This window comes from Lepisma saccharinum, chromosome 8, assembly GCF_977018435.1.
Source record: "Lepisma saccharinum chromosome 8, izLepSacc3.1, whole genome shotgun sequence".
NCBI lineage: Eukaryota > Metazoa > Arthropoda > Insecta > Zygentoma > Lepismatidae > Lepisma > Lepisma saccharinum.
In genome coordinates, this window is record NC_139236.1 from 50,237,278 (window position 1) to 50,263,832 (window position 26,555).

The window sequence follows — 26,555 nt, forward strand, 5'->3', positions numbered from 1 at the left end:
ATGCTCGCGCCTTCTGCAGGTGCATAATGGAAACAACGGCATAATGTTGTCGCTTTATATCCAAAGTGCTTATTTCTTGTTGTGCAGCATTCTACGGTGAGAAAATACCTCCACGAACTTTCAAAATGCTACATAAACTAATTTCCATAAGTCGTTTCTTCTGTAAAAATGAAGAAATGTGTCTCTGGTATAACAGACATTTACCTTAGTTAGGTTAGGTACATATAGCATACTAATTGGAGGTAGTCCGTATAATACAAAAGTACCATTGAATCTAAGTGGTGTGAATTGGCATTGCAACCTACTATGAAAGGGAGCAATGTGCATGAAATTGAAAGCACTATTCTGCTATAAATATATGATCTATCTCTGTCGCAAGGTGGTAGGTTTAGCTGCTCAGCTATGTAGATGTGCAAAAAGCATCTATAGACCTACATTCTGTAAAATAAAAGAGAAACATTTAACATAACTACTAGTGACCTTATAGTATTTATTTGTACACTGAAGACTATTGTAGAGAACTGTTGACCTTTGCTGGGAAGAAAACAGAAAATGTAATGCTGATGCTGATAACGTACCACAGTCGGAAATGTATCATTCGTGTTCTTTACAACTTGGGGTTTTTCTGGTAATTGGTGGGGGGGGGGGGGGGGGACACTTCGCTTTTGTATATTGAAGTGCAAGGACGATTTATCGAGTTCAATGTTGGGGAACACAATTAGCCAGACAACACATTTCGAAGTATTCCATAAGTATTCATTAGAGTAAAATTAACAGTAGTGAGGGTACACCTATAATGCAAGAACAAATGTAAACAAATCTAACTCATACGAACACGTTTACACTTTGGCGAAATCTGCGAAGGTAATCTTAGCACCCGGAATTTCTTTAAAACCTTAAGTTCATGTTTGAAGTAGATTCAAACCGTGCAAGAAATTACATGCTGTCGAGAAACCAACACAATTTTAGTTCACGCAATTCTTTAAGGTGGTGTATTTATTTTTCATGCTGAAAAAACAAATATTAAAGTCTTGACACTACGTTCCTTACATATGAAAAATAGATAAAATTCCTACATTCGACTCGAAACTAGAATGATATTTCTCGCGCCAAATTGAACCTATTATTGTGTATGAACATCAGACAGAGGCCTTGAATACAAAAACGTTGTAGTACACAAAGGCGCAGCGAAGAAAGAAATTCCATACAGCGTCGTTCGTGAACGAAGCTGGACGATACTGGTAAGCGTATGAATGTTATTTTAAATTTAAAATTATTATTGAACTTTACTGTTATTGATTTTCGTGAAGCGAATGTAAAGCGAACAATTTGATCTCGTACCTCAAATTCCAGGTTGTGATCTTTTTGTTGCTACCTCATTCGGCCCCTCACAAAGAACAGCACATTTATGTTCATTAATTAATGAATATTACTGGTGTGTTATATCATGGTTATATCGAACCATAAATTGCTTTGTGAAAAAAAAAAAATGACATTGTGCCCAGTTCAACGTAGGTTAGGATTGTTGGTTAATGTATTCTTACATTCTTTATTACAATACGAAATAAACGCAATATTCATCTTGTATCCATGATGTAACTAACGGTGGATCAGAATATTCTGATATAATGCCATGTATAATATGATCGATCTAAATTGATGTAAATTTGCAACATTTTCAGAGGGTCATTTCTTTATACACCACGTTTTCAAATGATTTAACATTCCAAATTATTCGGTTGACTTTGATTGTTTTCCATTAATTTTTATTTCGAGTAGTTCATCGTGTGGTTTCTCTTCTTCTAAGTAGAATAAATATAATGAAGATAACGTTTGAAAATTATGAGTTGATATATCGTGTCCTTACCTGAATCAGTAGTTTTGGAACTTTAAGGTATATGCATTTTTTTTGTATGTGGACTTGGCAATAGCGGTGCGTCTGAAACAAATGAATGCTGGAAGTCGCACAGTTTGAGACGTACTTTCTCGGAAGGAAGAAAGCCGGACCACGTTTTTGTTTGGTGAAGCGTTTTGTTCTATCAACGCTGTGTATTACCGATTCTAAACTGCACACTATTACGTATAAGACTACAAACTTACAAAATACTTCAGTGGTGTAGTTTTTTACACGGACTGTGAACTAGTTCAAGTGTTATACCAGTTCGCGTTGGTCCATTTTACGTTTTCGATATGTCGGCCAGTGGCGCTACTCCAAAGAAAGTGAAGAAGCTTGATGGAGCCGGAGGTTCGGCAGAAGCAGAGGAAGGACGAGATTATGATGCAGAAACGCAGAAAGCTTTAGAAGAAATAGACGCATGCCAGAATGAAATAGATGCTTTAAATGAGAAGGCCAGCGAAGAAATTTTGAAGGTTGAACAAAAGTACAATAAGCTGAGGAAGCCATTTTTCGAGAAGAGAAATGACATAATCAAGAAAATACCAAACTTTTGGGTCACAGCTTTCGTTAATCATCCCCAGATTTCCGCTATTCTTGACGAAGATGAAGAGGAATGCTTGCATTATCTGACCAAATTGGAAGTTGAAGAGTTCGAAGATATCAAGTCAGGCTACAGAATCAAGTTGTTTTTCGACGAGAATCCATACTTCGAAAATGATGTTCTCACCAAGGAATTTCATCTTGGTTCATCAGGTAATCCAGCATCCCAAAGCACTCCTATCAAGTGGAAGGAAGGAAATGATTTAACGAAGAAAGGCAAGGAGAAAAGTGCCGGGAAAGGAAGAAAACGCACGTTGGAACAGAAAACATTCTTCCTGTGGTTTACAGACCACGGGGATCCTTCAGCGGATGACATAGCAGAGGTTATAAAGGATGACATGTGGCCCAATCCTTTGCAGTATTACTTGGTTCCAGACATAGAAGTGGAAAATGGGCTGGAAGGTGAGGAGGGAAGCGATGAAGAGGATGCCGATGATGGTGTGGTGGTAGTTGAAGAAGAAATGGAAAGTGAAGGAGAAGAAGCAGAAGCGGAAGAAGATGAGGATGCATTGGCAGAAGATTCTGATGAAGAAGGAGAGGGTGGAGAAGGTGAAGATGATGATGAAGCTGAGGCAGCAGCAGGTAAAGCTGGAGATGAGTGAGAGGTTTATAAGTATGAACTTCTGAACTGATATAATGAACATGTGTTGTCAAGAATTTCGTGGTAACAAGTGACTGCATGTTAAAACTTTACTGTCAGTGATTTTCACTTTCATTATTCTACAGAACGAAGGTGTAACGTTAATTCTGTGCAGCCCAGAAGAAAGAGGTCCATTTACATCATTCATTACTGTTTCAAAAAATATTGGTACCGTACATTTGAATATTACATAGCGAGGTTTGTATTAGCTACCACATATATATTTCATGTCATGTGAATAAGTATAGAAAAAGACAGTACAAAACTTCACAATACCAGAACATTGGCACAGGGAGAAATTATCTAGGCCTACTTGTCACTCCCCTTTTGGTTATCTTTTGTTATCAATTAGAACTGTATCTCGGTAATTGCTGTTAGAGATGTAGGCCTGAGTGTATAAGTTTTGTGTCATTTTAAATTAGACCAATAAAATAACTTTCATATTTTCTTTATGTATCGTAGATTCTCTTTCCAGTATGTAATATACTCATAAAATTGTTTTCTCAAAACGTTCAATTCATGTTTCTATTAGCAAATTGGTCAGTACCTGTACATGGAATGATTCATGGATCATATTTGTGTCAAGTATAGATGAAGTAAACAGTTTCATATTTTACAAGAACTTAAGTGCTTCATTGCTTGAGGTTTCAGTGAATGAACCATCCTATTCTGTTCGAAGCGTAGTAGTAAAAAATATTCGGTATCTTTCTTTTATGCCAAGATTAGAATACATGTCATTATTTTGCTAATGTAAAGGTCTGTTAAAAAATGGTCATGCTAGATGCTTTGATGAGCATGGTAGAGAAACTAGATATAGTTTTCTTATTTTTAAGACTTTGCTGCACCTTTGATAAACGGAGAGCAAAAAGATTTTTCAAATTTTCCTCCCTTTTCGAAAAACTGCTATGATATTCCAAACTCTGAAATTTTTTTATATATATATATATATATATATATATGAATTCCTTCTAGACCATTCGTGTGAATCTTTGTGTTGTTTGCTTTCACCGTTAACTAGATAATCGGAATAGTTTAATAGGCTTATATAGCCACTAAATACGCAACAGGAAAAGCAAACTATGCGGAGATTAATGTGAATGAATGTTATAGTAGGGTTTCTAAGGGCATGTAATTTTTCGGATTTTGTAATATCCGCAGTTTTTTTAAAGGAGTGGAAATTTTGAAAAAGGCTTCACTGCCATCAGCCGAGGGTCCACCACAGCCTTAAGTTTAGAGTTTGCATCTTCTTAAAATAAGGAAAGGCTTTGGGTAGCTCTTAACTTATGCACTGGATAACTCCAGCAATCTGCATTGAGATAAATTATTTGACATATACAGTGATTACATTTCCACTGTCTTGTATAGCATATAGCAGTTTAACACAAAAATGTGCATTTTTTTTGATGGCCAATTTTTTGGAAAACTACATAAGCATGGTTCTGCATAATTCTGATATTACCATGATACACTTTGATTTTGTACATGACTTCTGTATGCATGTATATACACATACTGAACAAGTTTTCTCATTACAATGTTTTTGTGCATAACAATTTTTCAATCCTGTTTTGGTATTCTTATGTGAGTAGGTTAGGCAGGTGAAGTTTGGCACTTTCCCTCCTAAGGACTGAATGGTCATTCTATACATGTTTTGGATAGGTTAGGTTTGATTGCATTAGTATTTCAGTACTTTTCTTCAACTGCATCAGTATTCAATGTTTTCCATGCGAAAATAGCTCTCCAGCCATCCCATCACTTAAAAGTGTGTTCACGTGATAACCTACCGTTGGCGGAGCACTGTAGGTGGTTGGTACTGAAGTTCTCGAGTTAGGATCCCCACTTAATGAGTTTTCTTTCATTTATCTTGTATAGTAATTATTTCTCCTCATCTTCACAGTTAACAAAAAGTGACGGAAAGTCATCCTAAAATAATAAAAAGTCAAAATACGATAACCTACTCTTCACAATTTCTCACAAATTAATAGTTTTGCATCGTTAAAGTACACAAATTAACTTCTTTCAGATTACTTCCACATTTTTTTCCGTATTCTAAAGGTGTTTGTCTTGTTCCGGTACAAGGTGTAAATATTTTTAAGTTTCAAGATTAGAAGCGAATGTGAAGAAAGGCTGCAAGTTTTGTATTGTGTCTATTCCTTAATAGACTTGAAGATAAATTAGAAGTTGGCCAAGTATAATTTTACAGCTTTTCAATATTTTTAAGGAACAAAAATTGACAGTAGACAATATAAACAAGAATACTTCTTTGATCTCTTCACATTCATTCACATACTTTTAATACAGATCATCTGCACATAGCATGTTTAAATATTTCCATAATCTGCTTTTATCCAATCACATGAGTTAGTACTTCCCCACAGGTAGCAATGCTTCAAATTAAAGCAAATAGTTTGCATGATGCCTGATATGTGTGTTTTATATCTTTACACAATGGTCATTGTGTTAGATCCCGTTGGCGCACACCTTTAATTTTCTGTCACAAGGGTCAGTTTGTCAATTTTTTACTTGGGTGTGTAGTACAAAATGTAGAGAAGTTGTGTTACTTCAGTTCTTTTTCTTCCCCCCCTCCCCCTTTTCTGTTATATCCTGCTTAACCCTTTGTGGGTCAAATGAGAAAAATTACGTCGATGGTCGTGCACGGTGCTCGAGACCAGCTTCTTAAAATATTTTCAATTAATGGTATAAAACTTTAAACCCTCAATTGTTATGATTAGATCTTTTCTTTCAATGGAGATTATATACAACTATAAAAAGTTAAATTCTATAAAGCCATAAAAAGAAACTTCATTAGTCTGGCTTGGAACAGCAGACCCGATTTTCAGTAAAAACTAGGGACGCCTATAGTCACACATGCACTCAAGAGATTAACTGGTTCAATGAACCCCTCCTAGCAGCTCGAAGATCTGATTAACACCCTGTGCACGACCAACACAAGGTTAACATAAGTCAAATCAGCTTGTATCATTACAGTATCAATATAAACAGAATGTAGACCATGGTTCTGCTTGTGTAATGATTTTCACAAGTTGTGCAGGAGGATGAAGTGTGTGTGTGTAGAATACTGGAGATGGTTATTGAATTAAGGGTATCAGTTTGTTATATTGGAGACACTTTAAAATCTGATATTTTGTGTTTCGTATGGTTCATACTTACCAATTGCGTATTGCGGAACATATTTGAAGGTGCCATTAAGGTTTTCACACGATTAGAAACCTTTTTTACACTAAAATAAGCCATTTCTCGAAGTGTTACGGAACACATGTCATGGTGCGAGGCCCACAAACAATTCACGGAAAGCCCCAAAAACCATTTTGCAAAGTATAACCATCCACGAATAACCTCAAAAACCATTCCTGGATAGCCCCACAGACCATTCACAGAAGCTTAGGTTAGGCAACATAGTTAAAAAACGGCGTGGTTACGTTTTCGCTTAAATTGAAGCAACGAGAATTGATTTCCAGCTGAAATAGATTGAAAGATGAAACAAAATACCTCGAAGAACTTCGACAATGCTACAGAAACTGATTTCCGTAAGTAGTTTCTCCTGTAAAATTGAAGAAAGGTGTCTCCGATATAACGAACTGTTACCGAATTAAGTTTGAATCTTGGAGAAATTTATTTGTCTGTTTTTAAGTCATGGAGAGAATTAATTATAAGGAAAATCTCAAAAGTAGATTGTGCAAATTACTATCTTTTTTGCATGCAGAGGTTGTGCACAAAATGAAGTAAAGTGTTGAAATACGGAGGTAATGAAACTAAGAATCCTAAGTGGTTAACACAGTGCACTACTACACCAGGGGTCCCATGTTCAAATCTTGCTCTTCTTTGTGAGTACCCCATAATCCTAATCTTCACAATTAGCCCAAAGTGGCTGGAAAACAAAGCAAAATAAACCAATCAATTATAATTATAACCTGATTCACCTAACCTACTCGTGTAACCATATAGGAGCTGGATGTAAAAATCGTTCTGCACTAGAATCATAGTAATCGAAAGGCTTGTTCAGTGTATAGAATTAGATTCATGTATAAGATGCATGTGTATCGTGATGATGATGCAAATACACAATCTGAACTTGGACCATGTGGTATGTAGGATGTATATCAAATCCACAGACAATAAAATGCAATTTTGTATAAATATAACTGAAAGTTTCAAGGTACTTATATGCTTTTTCACAAATTTTTGGGAAATCAGTAGTTCAATCATGGACTGTACAATTATAACTATCCCATCCCAAATTTAAGTTCTAAAACTGGAAATGGTTGATGATTAATAATGAAATGTGAGTAGTACATATATTTCCAGATGGGAGAAAGTTTCCTTTCCTTGGTTAGGAACAAATTTTCCTTCCACCACTACCCTTCATTTGAAACGTCATGCATGTTTGGTTATAAAATGCATTGTAAACTATCAATGAGTAGTGAAAAAAAGATGTTAGAACTGTTCACCCGAGTACATAAGGAACTGTGGTGTTGGAATTGCGTGTAATGATAATCGCTGCGACATAAAAAAGTCATCTTAGATGACAGATGAGTACTTTTTTTTTATTACTAGTGAGGCCAAATTACAAATGTCCTTGGAATATAACATTGGAAAAGACAGAAACCATGCTATGCCCATCATTTGTCTGTAGTGTGTTTGCGTAGGTAGAGTGGAAGGTCTGGCAACTCTCTTTTTTTATGCATGATTTTTGCACTTTTGGAAGATAAATATGTTTCTAAGAGATGATGGAAATCATGAAATAAGTATGTGCACATAAAGTATAGTGGCGACGCTTCAGTTCTTCTCACATAAAAGTACTGAAGGTATTCCAGGTGGCCATAACCAAATGGCTTCTCACTACAGAAATATGTATCGGATGGATTGGTTGTTCTGCATATAACATAACTTGGTAAGTAGTTAGTCTGTATCACTCTTACTAACAAGGCACTTAAAAGATGTATGCAGATAGTGGTGTACAGAAGTTTGCCCGTGGTCTCGACAATCTAGAATGTCTACTCACAAATTTTTGAATGTTTGAAACATACATGATAAGGAATACCCACTCTGATGTATCTTAATCAACTTAATCAACATTCTAATTTTACATAAACTGTAGCATGCAATTAATTTCATAAGTAAAGTGGGTTTATTGTTTTTATCCAAGTTAAAGTGAAAATGCAAGTAGAATTTTACTTCTACTGATCAGGAGAAATACGATTTCAAGTTGAAATCGTTAATGGATCCACCTGTTCAAATTATAGTGGTGTATTTTTTTTTCCTTATAAATTTCAGATGGTGGGGTGAGAGTATACCTTTGAGCTAAATTTCTTCTGAATTGTTATTTTACATCACTTTTCTACCATTTTGGATAATTGTGATGATGAGGATGAGTAATAATCACATGAAATTGATGAAGATTGACTCGCAAAGATGCCCAGGCTGGGATTCAAACCTATGTCTTCTGGAATAGCAGTTTTGACCTTGGAACTAATTGTTTAATTGGCATAGTTTAACAAAATAAATTGTGTAGAATTAAAAAGAAATCTTCAAGATTTAATCAAATTAACAGTGCCTTTTACCAGATCCAGCAATAAACAAACCACAGAAACGGGTGAGTATGCATCTGAAGAGTTTTATTCCATGCCAGAGAGGGGTTCACTTGATTGAGGCCAGTGCTATTTGATTGAAATGTGTAGCTTTCTTGGGAATTCTGCAACAAGTATACTGATTAATTTTATTAAATTATATAATGAATGTGATAAAATTTTTGTTTCTTGAGTTTGCGTAGTACAATTAAGAAAAGAAATTTTGCATATCAAAATTTGTAGCAAGTAGCTAGTCTAGGTTTCTCTACAACTTGCTACTTGTGCTATTATGTGCATAATATATCAGAACAATTAGGAAAGTAAGTTGCCATCTGATAAAATTGCTGTTGGGAGGTACATTCTGGTGATTATGAGCCAACTTTAAAATGAAGGTCTAATATCGATTAGTCAACTTAAAATAAACTGTTCAATGATTTATAAACTTTTAACTTCTTTCATATATATTTAAGTGATTGCGAGACATCTATTGAAAAAATGGTGGTGTAAATATTTGAGCAGCAGTTGTTTAGTAGATAAATTCGTTCAAAAGAGAGATGATGCATTTTCTTTAGTTGTGCAAAATACTGAAGTTTTGTTATTAGAGTACTTGTGATAAGTATTACTTTGTTGCAATTTGATAGGTATTTTAAACTGCCATTACTTCAAGAAATTTGTTAATCTTGCAGACATATATGTAATATGGAGAACAAAGAACAAGAAAAAATAATTCCAAGGGTATCTTGCTTTTTGTTCTTCAGATAAGAGATATGCTTGTAAAGTTAGATTCCCTTTCATTTGAGATTGAGCAACTGTTCTATCTGTGATGAACAGAATATAGAAGTGACATTTAGTAATTCTTGATTTTTGTGAATCACTTTATTTCAAAGGAATGCTGTACACACACAGGATGTGATATGTGAGAATTAGTCTCTTTTGTGTGTGGCAAGAATTCAGAATATTTATTGTACTTTCTCTACATTAAAGTACCTGTAAATTTTAATTGATCAGGTTGTAGGTTTAATTACAATCTAGCTGTATATGTATAGAAATGGACACTTCTGACTTGTAATGACCCTGCTGATTTCCAATGAAATTGTTAGTCCAAAAGTGTCCATGACTGTACATGATGTTCACAGTCCGTAACATGCATATGTGAAATGGAGCACTTTATGTGTATACAACTAAATTGAATATTTTTAATGCAAGTTCAGGTGCCAGCACTAGGAAAAAATTGTGAAAATCTTATCCATATACTGCATGAGGCACCTAAAAGTACCACCTGAAATAGCGAAGAAACCAGAAACAGTAGCGATGTGAGGTTTGCGGGAAACAATAATATCAAATGGGGCTCGTAAATCGGAGGTATGTGGTGGGTCGAAAAATATCGACAAATGGGGCATCTGGAGCATGTCGGAAACCATTGGACAAGATGAAGACAGAACGTGTTAAAGGAAGAAAAAATACAGTAGACATCGTCAGCACCATGTATTTGACAGTGTTACAGCATAATGAAAATGACCATGACAGTATGTCGAAGAACCACTGCGTAAGAAGCGAAAACCTGTCAAAGTGTGTGTTGAAAGTGGTGGCCGTCAGCTGCGATACAGGCAACGAGGCGCCCACGCAAAGATCGTTGCACAGAATGTAGCATCTCGTAGGGAATGTCCCTACAGGCTGCAGTAATGCGGTGTTGCATATCCTCTGGAGTTGTTGGCACATCCCGGTAGACAATGTCCTTCAGCTTTCCCCACAGGAAAAAGTCTAAAGGTGGCAAATCTGGGGAACGAGCCGGCCATTTGACAGGTCCTCCACGTCCAATCCAACGATTTGGAAATGTATTTTCCACACATGCTGTAGCGCGTCTTGCACTGTGAGCTGGGCACCCGTCATGTTGGTACCACATTTCCCTCGTCTGAAGTGGTATGTCCTCAAATAGTACAGGCAGTTCATGTTGTAAAAACTGTATGTATCGGTCAGCATTCAGTGTCCCTTGTAGAAAAAAAGGGCCAATGAGATGTTCACCCACTATAACACACCACACGTTCACACTCCATGGGCGCTGGCGTTTCACTTGGCGAAGCCAATGTGGATTTGTCACCGACCAATAGTGCATGTTCCTTAGGTTGACATTTCCATGATTGGTAAAAGTTGCCTCGTCAGTGAAGAGGATACGTGACAAATTGGGTGTGTCGTGTCGTAACATCCATGTGCAAAACCGAACACGGTCCACAAAATCATTCCCGTGAAGTTCCTGATGGAGGGAGATATGATATGGGTGAAACTTGTGCAGAATGCGGAATACACTTCGCTGACTCATCCCAGCAATTTCACGGGAGCTAACGTGCGGATTCACAGCAACAGCGGCGAGAACATTTGTTGCACTTGCCTCACCTGTAGTTGGCTTGTTCCGCACACGTGCTCGTGGTGTTACACGTCCGGTGTCTCTTAATTAAATGAATAACTTACCAAACAGACATCGAGATGGCTGTCGTCTGTCCGGATATCTCTCTACGTACACATGGTAGGCTTCCGAGGCATTCTTTCGGCATTCCCTATAAATCAGGATCATGTCCACTTTTTCTATGTTTGTGAACACCATAATCTTTGCTCTCACCACTATGACTGCTTGCTATGAACTAACACGATCTCATGGACCTGCTATCAAAACTTGCTCTGCGTAAAGGCAGTTCTGTCAGGCACCTGAGAAGTCTTACATGCCATGGTACTGACGGTCAAGTGGGCCACTTGTTAGTTTGTTTACATATTTTCACATGGCCATATCTTCGTTCCTATGTGCAGTAGATGCATGAGACCAACGGCGTTGTGTTTCTCTGTGTGTGCTCTTTTATATTATGCATGTTATTGTATATCGTTCCATTAAAAAAAATATGACTTTGCTCCAGATGCCCCATTTGTCGATATTTTTCGACCCACCCCATACCTCTGATTTACGAGCCCCATTTGATATTATTGTTTGCCACAAACCTCACATCGCTACTGTTTCTGGTTTCTTCGCTATTTCAGGTGGTACTTTTAGGTGCCTCACGCGGTATAGTCAGTCTTGAAAAGGGACAAACATTGACTGGGAGGTTAATGCATACAATAAATATATTGTCTGTCTATATACAGTGCTTGAAGTGGAAATTGTTAACTGGAGGGATGTTTGGCGGAGGATGCTCCTATGTATTACATGGTAGCAATGTGACAGCTCAGAGGATGCGAAAATTTTGCCATCTGGGAGATACCATCCCCCTCACTTCGAGCACTCTCTATAAAGAAAACTATATAAGTACTATAATTATTTGCCTGAAGGTGAGCAATGCACACAATTGGCAAATTTTACGATAACTATTTTCATCAATGTTTTTTCTAAGTTGTGCACTTGCTTAGGTTACTATGAACGAAGGGCTAACATTTATTTCAATGAGAATGGGTGATAATCAGGAAACCACTTTCCCCACAATTTATTGCACAAAATCACACTCCATCACCATATTTTGGGGAAGCAGATCAGATCCTATGTTGAAAGCATGTCAGGTAAGCATCGTGTATATGATCTTTGCTGAAGTGCTTCAAGGCATGGTTATGATGATATTAGAAATTTGTTCATATAAAATATTGCAAATGTCTCGCTGTACGAAGGCTTCTCATATGCTTTCCTTAACATGTGCAAATCTGCCCGACTTCGTGCTGTTTCTTCCCAAAGTACACTGCACGATGTCAAGTTGTATCATCCATTGTGCTAACTTTTACAGTATAAATGCAGTAGTCCTAAGTTGAAAATGAATGACATACATCTTGCTACTTCAGTCATGCTTTATGTAAGTTCATAATTTGCCTTATTCTACTCTTCAGTTCTCAGTTATACTGAACAATATGATAAGAATTGAAGAAAACTGGTGTCTCATGTTAGAATGGAAATTCTTTAGTTCTGAAAGAAATATTGTTCAAAGTGTAATTTATACGTAAGCTTGTTAACATCATTGGCATGGTGTGCCATTTTCGAAATTAAGCAATCCAAGTAATAACTCCCATCATTGACCAGAGCCTTCTCAGTGAGTTCAACTATCATGACCAGTTCAACAATAATGAAATTCACAAAAGCCTGTGTGGTAACAGTTTCATACATCGGAGACACATTTCTTAATTTTTACAGAAGAAACTACTTACGGAAATTAGTTTCTCTAAGGTTTCCAACGTTAGTCGGGGTATTTTCTTTCATCGTGGTATCTATTTGACCGGGAAATCATGTCAGTGTTTCCAACCCCCCTTTTTTTAACTATGCTTGCCTAATCTAACCTAACCTAACCTTATCGGAATGGTTCGTGGGGCTATCCGTCAGCTACCCGTGCATAATGTACAATTTGCACATGTGACGAACACGATAGTAAGTATTTTTCGGTGAAGATGGTTGGAAAACACTGATATTCGAAAACAAAAGAAGCGATATCGCACAGTTACGTGCGTTCAGTAGCACTTTGAAAAATGGGTAAAAGTTTACTATCCGTTGCACATCTATAACTTCTGAGTTTCGGCAATTTTTGACATTCGTATTTACCTATCTGCTTCGCGGAACATTCCGTGAATGGTTTTTGGGGCTGTCCATCCCGGAATTGGTGCGAAATATAAACGAACACATTATTTTTGTTTGAAATTTTTGACTCAAATTTCCCACTGTTTCCGGGCTCCGCCCCTGGGGTAATTGACCTACCGCCCCCATCCACTTGCGCGGCCCCGCCTCCGCTCCAGCTCCCCGGCTTTTTCTATAGACTCCCTGTTAGAGGCACGTTAGAAATTGGCCGAAGTCCCCTGCCCCCAAATGAGGCCCAAACTTTTAAATTTGAAGAAATCCATTTCCAGGATACGGAAAACTTACCTGAATTTCACAGGAACTTATTACGGTAAGTAGTTTCTTCTGTAGAAATGAAGAAATCTGTCTGACTGTTAATAAACAAGTACCGGAAAATGCGTTATTTTAGTAGAAAAAGTGTTTGTTTTCATGTAAAAAGCATAACGGCACCTTGAACTATGTTCCGCAATACACAATTGGTAAGTACGAACTATGCGAAACACAAAATATCCGATTTTAATGTGTCTCCGATCTATGAAACTGGTACCGCCTGTGTTACAGTTTGAAACCTCGATGGTCTAGTTGCTAGGGTGTCTGCCATGCAGAAGACCCATGGTGGGTGATCTAAGGTAGGAATTTTTCCTTTTCTGTCCCTGCATAAAGTGGCTCTGGGGTTCACCTAGCCTCAAATAAATGAGTATGTGGGAGGAGAAAAAGCAGCTGGAGTGTGGTGCTGATTATTATCACTTCCAAAAAATGGCCAAGACCAAAGATTGTGTGGGATCCTATCTTCATGGTCCTGTGCAATGTGAGCAATGAATGTTACCTTTTTTTTACCGACATATAGTGGTACAAGATCATTATTTACTTGAAAATAGAGGAATCGACAGTAAGTGTTCACCATATGCATAATTTCTCAGTTTGGTGATTCACTGGGATCTTCACTAGTCAATTTCAAAAATATCTTTATACACTTATCATGAATTTAAAACAGTAAATGTTTAAACTATGTACTCGAACATAATTATACTAATTTTCAGATGATAATGATTTCCCATGGGTGAAGACATTGCCCAAATATTGAAAACTGCACTAAAAGCTCTGAGCGTAATCATTATTCCAGTTGTTTACATACCAGATTACAGTATCACAGTGCAGCATGGAGCAGTAAGTTCATTCCTTACATGTTCATTGAGACAGTAAATGTTCCATCTCCAAATTTTAAACAAATTGAGATATTTTGGCTGTGGTCTATTTAGGATGCAATTGTTTCATCTCTGTTATCATTTGATGCCTACATACAAGCAATATTGATATATCGAGAGAGTTTTTGGTTCATCTACAAAATTTGGAAGCAGCCATTTGAGAATGCAGACTCCAAAAGCCAATGAAAACTTACAACAATTTCCACCAACCAACCACAGCGCTATCTGAGTATGAGATAAACCACTTGTATACTACCCGCAGTCAGTTGTGGGAACTACTTAGAAATAGTAGTGGACTTCGGTTTTTACTTTCGTTGTTAACAAACAAAAGTTTTGAATAATAGTGGAATCAAAGTAGTTTATTGATTGAATTTATTTATTTTACTTGGCTACCGAATGACAAATTTCTAATGAGATTGCTTCATCTCTATTGTAGAACAACTACCTAATATCATTTCTAAAATACTGTATTCTATTTAGAAGATAGTGGCACTTTCAAATCAAAGTTAGTGTCATGTAAAATTGTTCTATTTGAAATTTCAATAACTAATAACAGAATAATGTACCTAACTTCTTTCAGAGAGCCTTCAATATATCAGCCTTTGCTATGATACAAACTTTCAGTGTAATGGTGACAAAAGTCTAATAAGTGTATCATGTCAAACTTTAAAGGTCTCTCCTGAAAAAATAAAAATTGGACATAGAACATTTACATTTCCATTGAACAATGTGTCATACCATGGTATTTGTTGGCATTATTGAATAATAGGTATATAGCTGTGGTAGCTCAGTCGTTAGGCTGTCTGACTACCATGCGAGACCCAGGTTCGATCCCTGGTGGGGGAGAACTGGAATTCCTTCCTACTTGGAGGAAGGAAACTCTGGGGGGTAAAGGTGGCCAGGGGCATGGTGCTGATCACATCACCCCCACCTTCGGCCGTGATCAAGAAAGTGTGGGCCCCTAACTCCACATCCTTATATGCCTCCATGGTGTGGGGCAAAGCACAGGGGAGCACTTTACTTTTGAATAATAGGCCCCTGTAGGATTACACATGAGAGAGAATATTTTCTGTTTGTAAGCATTGCTTACAATTCTTAAATACATGCCATGTTACATTTATTTGTAAGTTTACTTCCAGGTTTTAGGAAATATTTTGAAAAGTGGTGAAGGTTTATGACAGGGTGATTGCATCAGCATTGAAAAATTTAGCATTATAGATTTTTAAATAATATGAAGCTGATATTTTTACTTGTGAAAATATTTTCGTTTGACATTAATGATATGACAAAAGCAATATTTAAGTTGTGTGTGATTTTCAAATCTATACTATATGCAATTTTGGTCAGTACATATTATGGCGATACGCTAATTGTTGCAATGAAACTTGGAACATGGTAATTGAGTGCAATTTTAGATTCCCATCCATCTTATTTTCGAAACCCAGAATTTGAGGAGTTATTTCTGTGTTGCAGTTTGAAATTGAGTAACGGAAGCCAGTTGTACCCAAATTAATTATTGCATAAAAATAATGTGTGTAACTGAAATGTTTGTGTAGTAAAAAAATTTTTTTTTTTCTTTTATGCTCAAGAGTGAAAGTGATTTGAAAATGTGGCAAAAAATACCCTGCAAGAAAACCGATCTGCAACTTGGTGTTACGCTTTGTGGCGGTCAATGTTTCAGGTTTGTATATTAAGGCACAGAATTGTATAATGTATTGTTTACATGCTGATGTTGAATTTCATGCATAAAAAATTATGTGAAGAATTTTGTTTTATGAAGTATATGAAAATACATAAAGAAGACTTGAATTATGTAGGACTGTTCGTATGAATCAGCATTTCTTTGAACCGAAAATAAATTGTTGCTAGTGTAATAGTGGATCCGAGGCATTCTGAAGTAGCGAGTTTGTTTTTAAGTGTACTTTATGTACAGAACGGCTAATTGGGACTGAATTCACAGTTTAAAGTGGGATTTGATCCACTATGTGCCTCCACCAATTATTGAACCTGGGACCCCTTGGTTAGAAGGTGACGACATTACAGTCTTAAGCATTCCACTTCCCCAGTTTCATTTAAATTGGCTGAGTAGTGGTGGTATTGCAATTTTTTTATTTCCCTGTCTAGTGGCGGCAATTGGGTTCCAAAACTAGAGGGGGCATGGTGCCAAAACTGGGGGAGGGGGGCAAATACATTTTTCTTTACCTTGTAGATAAGGTTTAGCATAGTGTAGGGGAAAAAGTGGCAAAACGTAGGGGGGCAACTGCCCCCCCTCGCTGCCACTGGTTCAGTGTACTTTGTATTCTAATCCTGTGTTAAATACAAGTGTTGGTGCGGCTATAGGTCCAGATAACAGAGCCTTGTTAGTCTGCAGAATGCAGTCCAGGGTATAGTATGTGTAAGTGAGGTTGACAATTGGGAGTACTACGTGATCACCTCATAGAGAGGTAGAAAAGAAAGATATACCATGTCTATGTCTACCACCAATAGATGGCATCTAAGAGCAGTTGGACATCATGCAGTGAATGTACACATGTATGTTGAACTGCCATTAACACAGAATTCCGCCAACGTACATGAGTACTTTGTTCCACCTTGAGGTGTTAACTGCATTTTTTTTGTATTAAAATAGTAATACGATGCAATGTATTGAATGCACTTTTTTATTCATCATTCAAATTAATAATAACAAAAATGGTCCCAAAAAACTAATACCGGATGTCTAATTAATAGCGCTAAGAACTTATTTTTTTTACAGATGGAGAAAGACAGCTGACACTATCTGGACTGGTGTATTTGCACGGAGAGTGTGGATTCTGTCACAGACTGAAACACATCTCTTGTACCAAACCTACCCAACAGATATTACAAAACAAGAAGACTTTGCTAGCAACAAAACTTCTTACAAGAAAAGCAAAGCAAACAAGGTCAAGTATGACTCCACTGTTGACACTAGTGAAATATCGAATCACAAAGGTGAATTGCAAAGCAGCAGTGATGAGATTTTGCTGAGACAGTACTTTCAGTTAGATGTTTCTCTCCCTGAACTGTATACGATGTGGGGAGATAGGGATGAAAATTTCAGAAAAGTATCTCAGACATTCTTTGGTGTTCGTATTTTGAAGCAGGACCCTGTCGAAAATATTTTTTCCTTCATTTGCTCATCAAACAATCACATATCAAGGTAAGTATCACTGCTATATTCCTAAATATATGCATTAAGGAGATTATACAAGGTGGGCCAAAAGTCGCAGTATATAGGAAAAATTAATATGTTGTGATAAGAAACAATGCATTGCTCCACGTGGTTACCTTTGGTTTGCGATACATTTCTCTCACTCTTGATGAACACGCATTAGAAAATAACATGTTAAAAAATAAATAAATATGGAAACTTAAAAACAGAATTTTATTTTCCTATGTATTGCAACTTTTGGTCTACCCTGTATATAAATGAAATGCAATTAGTGTATCATTTCTATTGGATACCCTGCTCCATTAACACTTTGTACACTGGCCTGAAAATACTGTGTTTTCCTTAGGAGATATATTTTTTATATTTTTCAGAATAATCTTAGAAAATATGTTGTAAAGTTTTTTTTTATTTACCAAATTCTTCTGAAATCTACAAGATGTCATCTTTCCACAGATATATAACATGATACATTTCATATACATTATCTCGCATTTAAGAATGTTTTACTGTAACAATATTTTGAATGAAAAGAATAAACTTTGTAATAAAAGTTACTGAAAACATATTTTCACTACATAATATAGATGCAATTACTGAAAAATAACCTAAAAACTTCTTGCGATCAAATCAAATCAAAGCGGGATCCTCATAAAGGATTTCCACAATGTGCACATAAATAGTCCAGATGCTTGTGCGATTATAGACCATAATTTATTCACAATACAAGTGTAGAGAGAATGACTGGTTATGCTCTTGCCTATCTTATTGGACAGGCCCATCACTTGTCTGGAATGTGTTAAAGTTACCAGACATTCTGTTTTAGTCAGGACAGTTTTTCTTTGTTACCTTGTTCAGGTGTATTCTTTTTCATGACAAGAATCAGTGTTGATACATATCATTAAATTGATTCTAATTTTAATCAGATAAGTTAAATTTGCAGTTAAAGCAATTTGAGCTCCCAATTTGTTTTTATTTGTTTACCTAGAATGTTCTAGAAATAGACAAGAAAAGGGCTTGTATTTAAATTTAATATTTTTGTAGTATTTGAATGTATTTCATGGGGGGAATGTAGACAGAAGCACCACTATTGGTTCCGCATTTTATGGATTGTTGACAAACATTTGCTTCAGTAGCGAAAGACAAAAGAATGAGAGAAATGTATTCCAGATAGAGAGTAGAGCTTTCCTGCGATGATCCTTATTACAGTTGAATCTTGTACAGTCAACGGCAAAGATAATGGTAAGCAAATTGTCCACCTCTATTTTCATTACTTTTTTATTCTACATCCTGTGTTGTTTTAAGGAATGAAACTATGTTGGTTCGAAGCAGGCATTGTTCTCTGCTTATTGACGTCTTTATTGCAATTTATTGTCATCACATTGTGTAATTCAGACCGAAAGAAAATGGTGCTGGACAATTCGCCTACTGTTTCTTTTGCCGTTGGGTGTTGATTGGTTTGGTTTGAGTTGATGTTTTAAGTCCACTTTGTGCACAGTAAGGCTAATCGGGACTGGGCCTACAGTTTTAAAGTGGGATCCAAACCACTATGTGGCTCCACCAGATATCGAACCCAAGACCCCTTGATTACAAGGTAATGATGCTACCATTGCACCATCAGGGAGGCCTACAACTTTTTGAATACATAAACTTATATATTAGGGATAAAGTGATGTGAAACTTTTGCTAATGAAACTACCAATCTAAAATTGCAAAAGTTGCATTAGGAACATGAATGGTTTTTTAACCTCCTTTATTAATGTTTATAACAAGATGATTGCAATGGGTTTTACCATTAAAAACAAAAACAAACAAAGCATGTGTACACATTTACATTACAAAACCAGGCAAACAAATTGTATGCGTAGATTCATAAAAATAATTGCAAAATGGTAGAATTTTGCACAAAATTACATGTTATTTATTAATATGCCTATATCAGCCAATATCCAGATATTATTAGAGTGATTAAATCAAGAAGACTTAGGTGGGCAGGCTGTGTGGCACAAATGGGAGAGGAAAGAAAAGTTTACATGATTCTTGTAGGGAAGCTTGATGGTAAGAGACCAGTAGGAAGACCACGATGAAGATGGAGTGATAGCGTTGAGATGGACCTAAAGGAAATTGGTAGGGATGGAAAAGAGTATAAAGATCTTGCTCAGAATAGGGATGGGTGGAAGACCTGTATTGCTGCAGCCATGAACCTTTGGGTTCAAGAAGGCTAGAGAGTGAGTTAGTTATATCAGCCAATATTGATAGCGTACAGATTAATCTGTTTCATCGTTGTATACACACACAAGCACACATTTTCCCCATTTACATTATTTACTTTTACTCAATTATTTGTTTAATCTTCTTTTTTTGTGATTATTTAATATAGAATTTCTTCAATGGTTGAAAAGCTGTGCTCATTCTACGGAGATAAAATTACCGAGATAGATGGTGTGGATTATTTCTCATTCCCTTCTATTCATACACTGGCAAACCCTTCTGTGGAGCAGAAGTTGAGGGATAATGGATTTGGATACAGAGCAAAGTTCATCAGTCAATCTGCACAAAAAATTGTAGAAAATGGCGGAGAAGAGTGGTTAGAGAAACTTCGCTCATTGCCATACAAGGATGCAAAATCTGCCCTAATGACATTACCAGGAATTGGAGCAAAGGTATGTCTGTCATTATTTAGTTTTTAAAAAGGCATATGAAATATGTATGGATTTTTGTATCATCCAACACTGATAGAATCATTATCAGCTTCAGAGTATGTAAAAATGCAATTTAGAAAATAAATGCCAAACTCTGGGTTTAAAGTTAGAAGGAATAGTTTATTATGTTTTCTAAGAGTAACACTACATAAAGAAATCTATTGATTTGAACTTCTGGGTTGATTTTTCGTTTGTCCACTTTATGCTCAGAAAGGGTAATTGAGACTGGCTTCATTTTAAAGTTGGTTCCAAACGACTTACCACCAGGGATCAAACCCAGCACCCTTTATTTAATTTTGTTTTACATGTTTCTAAAAACTATGATTGAACTTATGCAATAAATGTGATAGCTTTCAAGTAGTATATCTGGTATATTTCTAAACATTAGAATAATTTTTAGAACAGCTTGTTTAGGTGCCTGAGGGGATTATGATGAATACATTTCAATTTAAAATCTGAAGCAAACATTACATTTCAGGTGGCTGACTGTATTTGTTTGATGTCTTTAAACCACTTGGAAGCTGTTCCTGTTGATACACACGTGTATCAAATTGCATCACAGAAGTATCTGCCACATCTGAAGAATTACAAGTCAGTGACTGATCGAGTATACAATGAAATTGGAGATTACTTTAGGAACTTGTATGGAACATATGCTGGTTGGGCACATACAGTGAGTAATGTTTTTTTTTGTCACATCCGTACATTAATCTAATCAAACAGTTGATACACAAATAAAAATTATCACAGTAAACACAAATTATTTTTTTGTTTTCCCCTCGGGAACACAGCCACCTTTAAAATTTGAACAAAATCCTGCATTCACTAGTGTCGATGCCAGATATATACTATAATTAAATACTTTCAACATCTCAAACATTTGCAGCCAACAGCAATGTTCGCTTTAGGGCTCAATACAATAGATGTTTTAGTAGAAACTGTGTGGTTTGAATTAGTGATGGGCATTAGTCGACTAATATTAGTTGATAAGTCAATTATTAAAACTATCGAAAAAAATATCGACTAATGATTTGCTTTATTTTACTTTGCTGTTTTGTGCCACTTTTGGCTATTTTGCGAAGATGAGTTTGAGTGATGACATGATGAAATTAATGAATGAACACTCACAAACATCCGGGACGGGACTGGAACCTGTGGCATCGTAGCGTGATGTGCTAACTACTCTGGCACGGGAGCCGGCTGCGACTGTGTTGTTGACTTTTTGTTGGGTCAGGGACAGTGGCGTAGCGCAGTTCTCTGGGGTCCTCCTGCAAGTAAAATATTGGGCCCCCCTCACTGACAAAAAAATTATGATGCGGGAGTGGGACGGACGTACAATTGTTAGCTAGTCCCCCTTTACCCCCCCCCCAAGTTGTACAAGGAATTAACTCCCCCCCCCCCCAATACTCTTTTTTGTTATCGACTTATATATCAGTGTATTACCTTCTTGAAACTAAATCAGGATGGTCTGAATCTCTGATAAATAACTGGAAGAAGAATCTGGAAATCTTTTCTCGTATTTAAACGCAGCGGCACTGCCAGGCATCTTTTTTGGAGGAGAGGAAAGCTTCACACTGCCAAATATTTTGTTCGTGATCATTTGTGTTTTTTTGCTTGAAACATTTTCTAATGAGGTTACATATAATACACAGATATTTTTAAAAAATACTGTTTTGTGGGGAATTGTTAAGGGATAGTAAGCACTCATTTCATGGACTTTGAGGTGGTTGCACCTTCAGCCCATAACACATCCCTGGCTGCACCAGGCCAAGATTCAACGTAAGAGTCACTCACATTAGCCTTCTAATATTAATAGTGACAAACATACTCAAGCAAACTTATCACTGCAGTTATGGGGGTTGAACTGGACCTCTTGATTTCCGGTGGTAACCTAACATCACACAAAGTCAATTGCTATCTGGTACGAAAAAATGGTTGCAGTCTTCGGTTTTGGGAGATAAAGCTGTGATCGGACTCTATTCACTGGAAATTTGCTGCTTGGAAGGACTGAACCACTCCCACCCACCAATAAAGATTCGACCTTAATATCATTATTCATAATTTTAACGCTGCCACTTCTTTTCGACAGACCATTGATCATATATTTCTTAAAGACTTTTTAATGAAACAATAACAGTTTTATTAATAGATCATCAGTGCTCGAATTTGCATAAGCATCCTCCTCCACATACTGCATTGTCTTCAAGTTGATCCATCCAAGAATCCTTCCTTCTATCCCCAAACCCTTAACAAGGAAATTCGCAGACAGGAATTTTCACTTCGAAAACTGCAGATAAGTAAATCGTAACACATTGGAAAAGAAAGACTGGTTCGACAAAAATGTCCACATAATTTCAATATGTAAGGAAAATGAAATTCACAAAATTATACAAAATAATGGACACATTTATACGCTGTATACCCTGCATGGCAGAGGAAGGGATAATGACCCTCAGGTCAGGGCAAGTTGGTAATTGCCCCTAGGCCCCACCTCCTACTGGGTTTTTGGGCCCATTTGAAGTAAAACGTACAAGTATAGACAATGTGGGAAATTCATTTCAATATGAAAAGGCCTGGGGCCCCTTGAAAATATTTAATGTGAAGTTAAATTTTAAATATCACGTGTAACACTAATATTAGCGGTAAAAGGTCATGAATTACCAAGTTTGATATTTATTCTATAGCAATAAGGAATCGACTGGATGAGCAACTGAATCTTTCTACAGGATTCATAACCATAGAAATTGACACACTACAGTACGTTTACAACAAACTGCGCAGTAAATTAATTCTGCATTTCGGAGGGATCCATATGACAAGTTGCCCTGGCCCCTCTGGCTGAGACAATACTCCGCTGCTTATTATCGCAGACATCGTTACATGATATTTCTGGGAACCAGATTTCTGTTTCGCAAATCGATTTTTTTTTGTTTTTGTAAGCGACACTATCTGAAATTTCTGCTATTATATAAAATTTCAGGAGCACATTGCGGGGGTTGCAGCTACGCCACTGGTCAGGGATGTCTACTACTGAGTTGAATTTATTTCGTTACTGTGGACCATAATATAGTAATTCCATAATTGTATGTCTAGCTGCATGTTAGTGGTCACATCTGACACTCCAACAGCATTTCGTATCTTCTCTTTGTTCGACATTTTCAGATCTGTTCCACCCTCCCCCCTTCTCTTCCAACATGCTCACAAATATCCTACGTATGGGCCTTCTTATGTCTAGTCCAGGATTTGAAGCTGGAACCTTTCGGTGGCGTTATCGTGAGTCCTCAACTCAACGTGTCGGCCACCGGACAGGCCCTCATGTGTTACACTATCATATTGTAATCAAAGGGTCATGGGTTCTATTCTCTGTGAGCCCATGTATTTATTATCCAGTAGTTTGTATGAATATGATTCAGTCCCGTTTAGCCGTCCTCAGCATAACTCGAAGTTGAGAAATTTTAAAATAATACTCCTTCTGTCCCATAATTATTGTCCGGTACATTTTTGTGTGTTGTGTCATAATAATTGTCCGATATTCAAACTGTGACATTGATGTAGAAGAACATGAAACACGGGAATGAGTCATACAACTTTATTACTCAAGGATCAGTACAAATTGTGCTTTCCATCTGCCTCTTCGTCTGTCATTCCTGTACTACCATTTTGGCATACTGGACTATAATTATGGGACAGAGGGAGTAATAAAATATATAGTTCGACTTATTAATCGTCAAAGAAGCCAATTAAAAGTTCGACTAATATTTGTCAAACAACTACTTTGACTAATATTAGTCGTTGCCAAATAATTCGACTAATGCGACTACTTCAACTAATATTAGTCGAGCGACTAATTTGACTAATATTAGTGGAACACTAATTCAACTAATATTAGTTGACTAATTAATCGATATTTTGTTTCGACTAATGACTAATTAGTCGATGGTGCCCATCACTAGTTTGAATAGCGCTATGCTCCTTTAGGAGGTGAACGTGCAGTGCACCATTCCTTGAAGGGGGACGACTCTACACATTCTTAATCTGAGCCAGTGCTCGAAATGGAGGGGGGATGCAGGTGGATGGTATCCCTCGGATACGAAAAGGTATGCAAAGCATCCCCCCTGGTAGCCCCAAGGCTGGAGCAAACACCCCCACCTAACAATTTCAGCACTGATCTTAGTCATAGTGAAGGTGATGTGATCAACACCAAGTTCCAGTCACCTTAACCCCTTCCCTTTTTCCCACCAAAGTTCCCATTAATAAGAAGTTGAACATTATGCTCAGTATTTTTGGAATGTAGAGATGACTTTTTGTCTGTGACAAACTTCCTCATCTTATCCAACATACATTATTTTTATAATATAATGGAGTAGTGGGGGATATAATCTCATCCTCCCCACCAGTTATATGCTGCAGATATAGTCACTTGCTTGTCACAGGTAGACAAAGTTTTAATTAGGCCTCTAGCTAGAACTGATCACCAGATGGAGCTCATGTGCTACCAGGGAAGAAAAAGACATTCATGTCCACATGTATAACACATGGCATGCACACACTTCCCTCATAGGAAGATTTCGGAAGAAGTGACACGTGACACTTAGGAATGAACCAATCAATGCTCACCTTTCACACCATAGTGGCATGACAGATTGCACAAGCCTGCATTCGATTGGTGAAATCCTCAAGTGACATGTGTCGCATGTCACTTCGGTATGAACTCATCCAACATTATAAATTACTCATTTCACTACACCCATCATACATCAACTCTTGCACAATTGAAGGTTTTGTAAAATAGATCTACTTATAAGAATTTTACAAATGCTGTGAATATTGCAATATTAAAAAAAAGAAAGTCATTGAGGATCGACCCTTCCACCTCTGTTACCCACCCTTAAGTGAAATATCATTTATGATGCAAAACTCAATAATACAAAGGTTTGTATTCATAGGCAGAATTTTTTTGTTCAACAATAAAACAAGGATAGAAGGGTATTTTGAAAGATGGAAACCAATTCAACTTCAGGAGGCAATGTTGACATATGGGCATAATATTACAGTGATGGCAGTTCTGTAAATTTTCTAAAAGTAAAAGAGCATCAGATATATGACAAGGTGGAAAATTGAACACAAACAAGCCAGAAAAAGTCTCGGCTCTGCCTTTAGTCATATTCAGGCTCCAGCAAAATTATTTTATATGCCTGTTTGGTTTCGGGTTCAAATAACCATCCTGAGCATGGATGTTCTTTGTGAGTGTCCTTTCATCACTCATCTTCATCTTCACGATTAGCTAAAAGTGGCAGAAAGGTGAAGTAAAATAAACCAAGTCATAATAGCATATTTTCAAAGTTACTTTAACCATTAACTATGAAAATTATTCAGTCTTATTCTCTTTACTGAGGAAGGATGCAAAAATAATATTTCTTTTGTTTTAGGTTCTCTTTTGTGCTGATTTGAAAATGTTCCAAGGAATGCTAGAGGAAGGAAAAGAAGTTGCAAAAAGTAAGAGCAAGTGCTCAAGGAAGAGAAAAGCTGTTACATGAAAACAAAAAAAATATGAAAAGAGAAATTGTTTTATTTTATTGTAGGTAATCTGCCTGGTTTTGGTACTCATTTCAATTCCATTTAAATAAAATGTTTTGTATGCTTGATTGTTTAGATGGCTTTTATTTTTTATTTTTTTTTTGCGTAACTTTTAAGTTGGTGTAAATTGAACAAACCATATGAAGTTGAAACATTATGGCAATGGTGGCAAAACTGGATCCTTGCATTCTGTGCCATCCCTTTCAGTGAGCTGATTGCTCGATGGGCCACAATTTTCATGTAACTTTTCAGTAAGTTATATGGCAACTGTGTGTCATAGACTATGATATAGTTCATTCACATGGTTGTTTTTGTTTTTAGAGTGCCACTCTGAACCGTTGACACAGGAACGAAATTAATATCTCATAAGATCAGGGTGTTAATTTAAGGGGATTAGAGGGGGATTCTCCCCACTCCTTCTGGTTGCTGATTTTCTGATGTCTCAAGAGAAGTCCCCCCTCCCACCATTGAAAATTTTCCAAATACCACACTGCTTGAAAGATAACCTTGCTATTAAAAGAAAAATCTTCATGCTTCAACAAACTGTGGTAAGAGGATCAAAATTGACCTGGCCCTCAACTGCAGT

At 36.8% G+C, this 26,555-nt stretch overlaps 2 protein-coding genes across 2 annotated transcripts; both read left to right on the forward strand.

Moving 5' to 3' along the window:
- The first annotated feature begins 1,140 nt into the window (after positions 1-1,140).
- Positions 1,141-26,041, forward strand: Ogg1 (8-oxoguanine DNA glycosylase). Its single transcript, XM_083126633.1, has 6 exons — positions 1,141-1,241; positions 16,090-16,181; positions 17,256-17,681; positions 20,071-20,353; positions 20,871-21,065; positions 25,822-26,041. The coding sequence occupies exons 2-6, from the start codon at positions 16,108-16,110 to the stop codon at positions 25,927-25,929; spliced, it is 1,086 nt and encodes a 361-aa protein (XP_082982759.1). The 5' UTR covers positions 1,141-1,241; positions 16,090-16,107; the 3' UTR covers positions 25,930-26,041.
- On the forward strand, positions 1,966-3,759 carry Set (NAP domain-containing protein SET). Its single transcript, XM_083126634.1, has one exon. It carries the CDS (start codon positions 2,191-2,193, stop codon positions 3,097-3,099), a length of 909 nt encoding a protein of 302 aa, XP_082982760.1. The 5' UTR covers positions 1,966-2,190; the 3' UTR covers positions 3,100-3,759.
- Positions 26,042-26,555: the final 514 nt, after the last annotated feature.

Excerpts from the sequence above, each read along its gene's own strand:
- Set (XM_083126634.1), top strand. The coding sequence starts at position 2,191 with ATGTCGGCCAGTGGCGCTACTCCAAAGAAAGTGAAGAAGCTTGATGGA.
- Ogg1 (XM_083126633.1), top strand. The coding sequence starts at position 16,108 with ATGTGGCAAAAAATACCCTGCAAGAAAACCGATCTGCAACTTGGTGTT. Across the intron at positions 20,354-20,870 it reads TACCAGGAATTGGAGCAAAG|GTGGCTGACTGTATTTGTTT; the intron begins GTATGTCTGTCA and ends ATTACATTTCAG. Across the intron at positions 21,066-25,821 it reads ATGCTGGTTGGGCACATACA|GTTCTCTTTTGTGCTGATTT; the intron begins GTGAGTAATGTT and ends CTTTTGTTTTAG.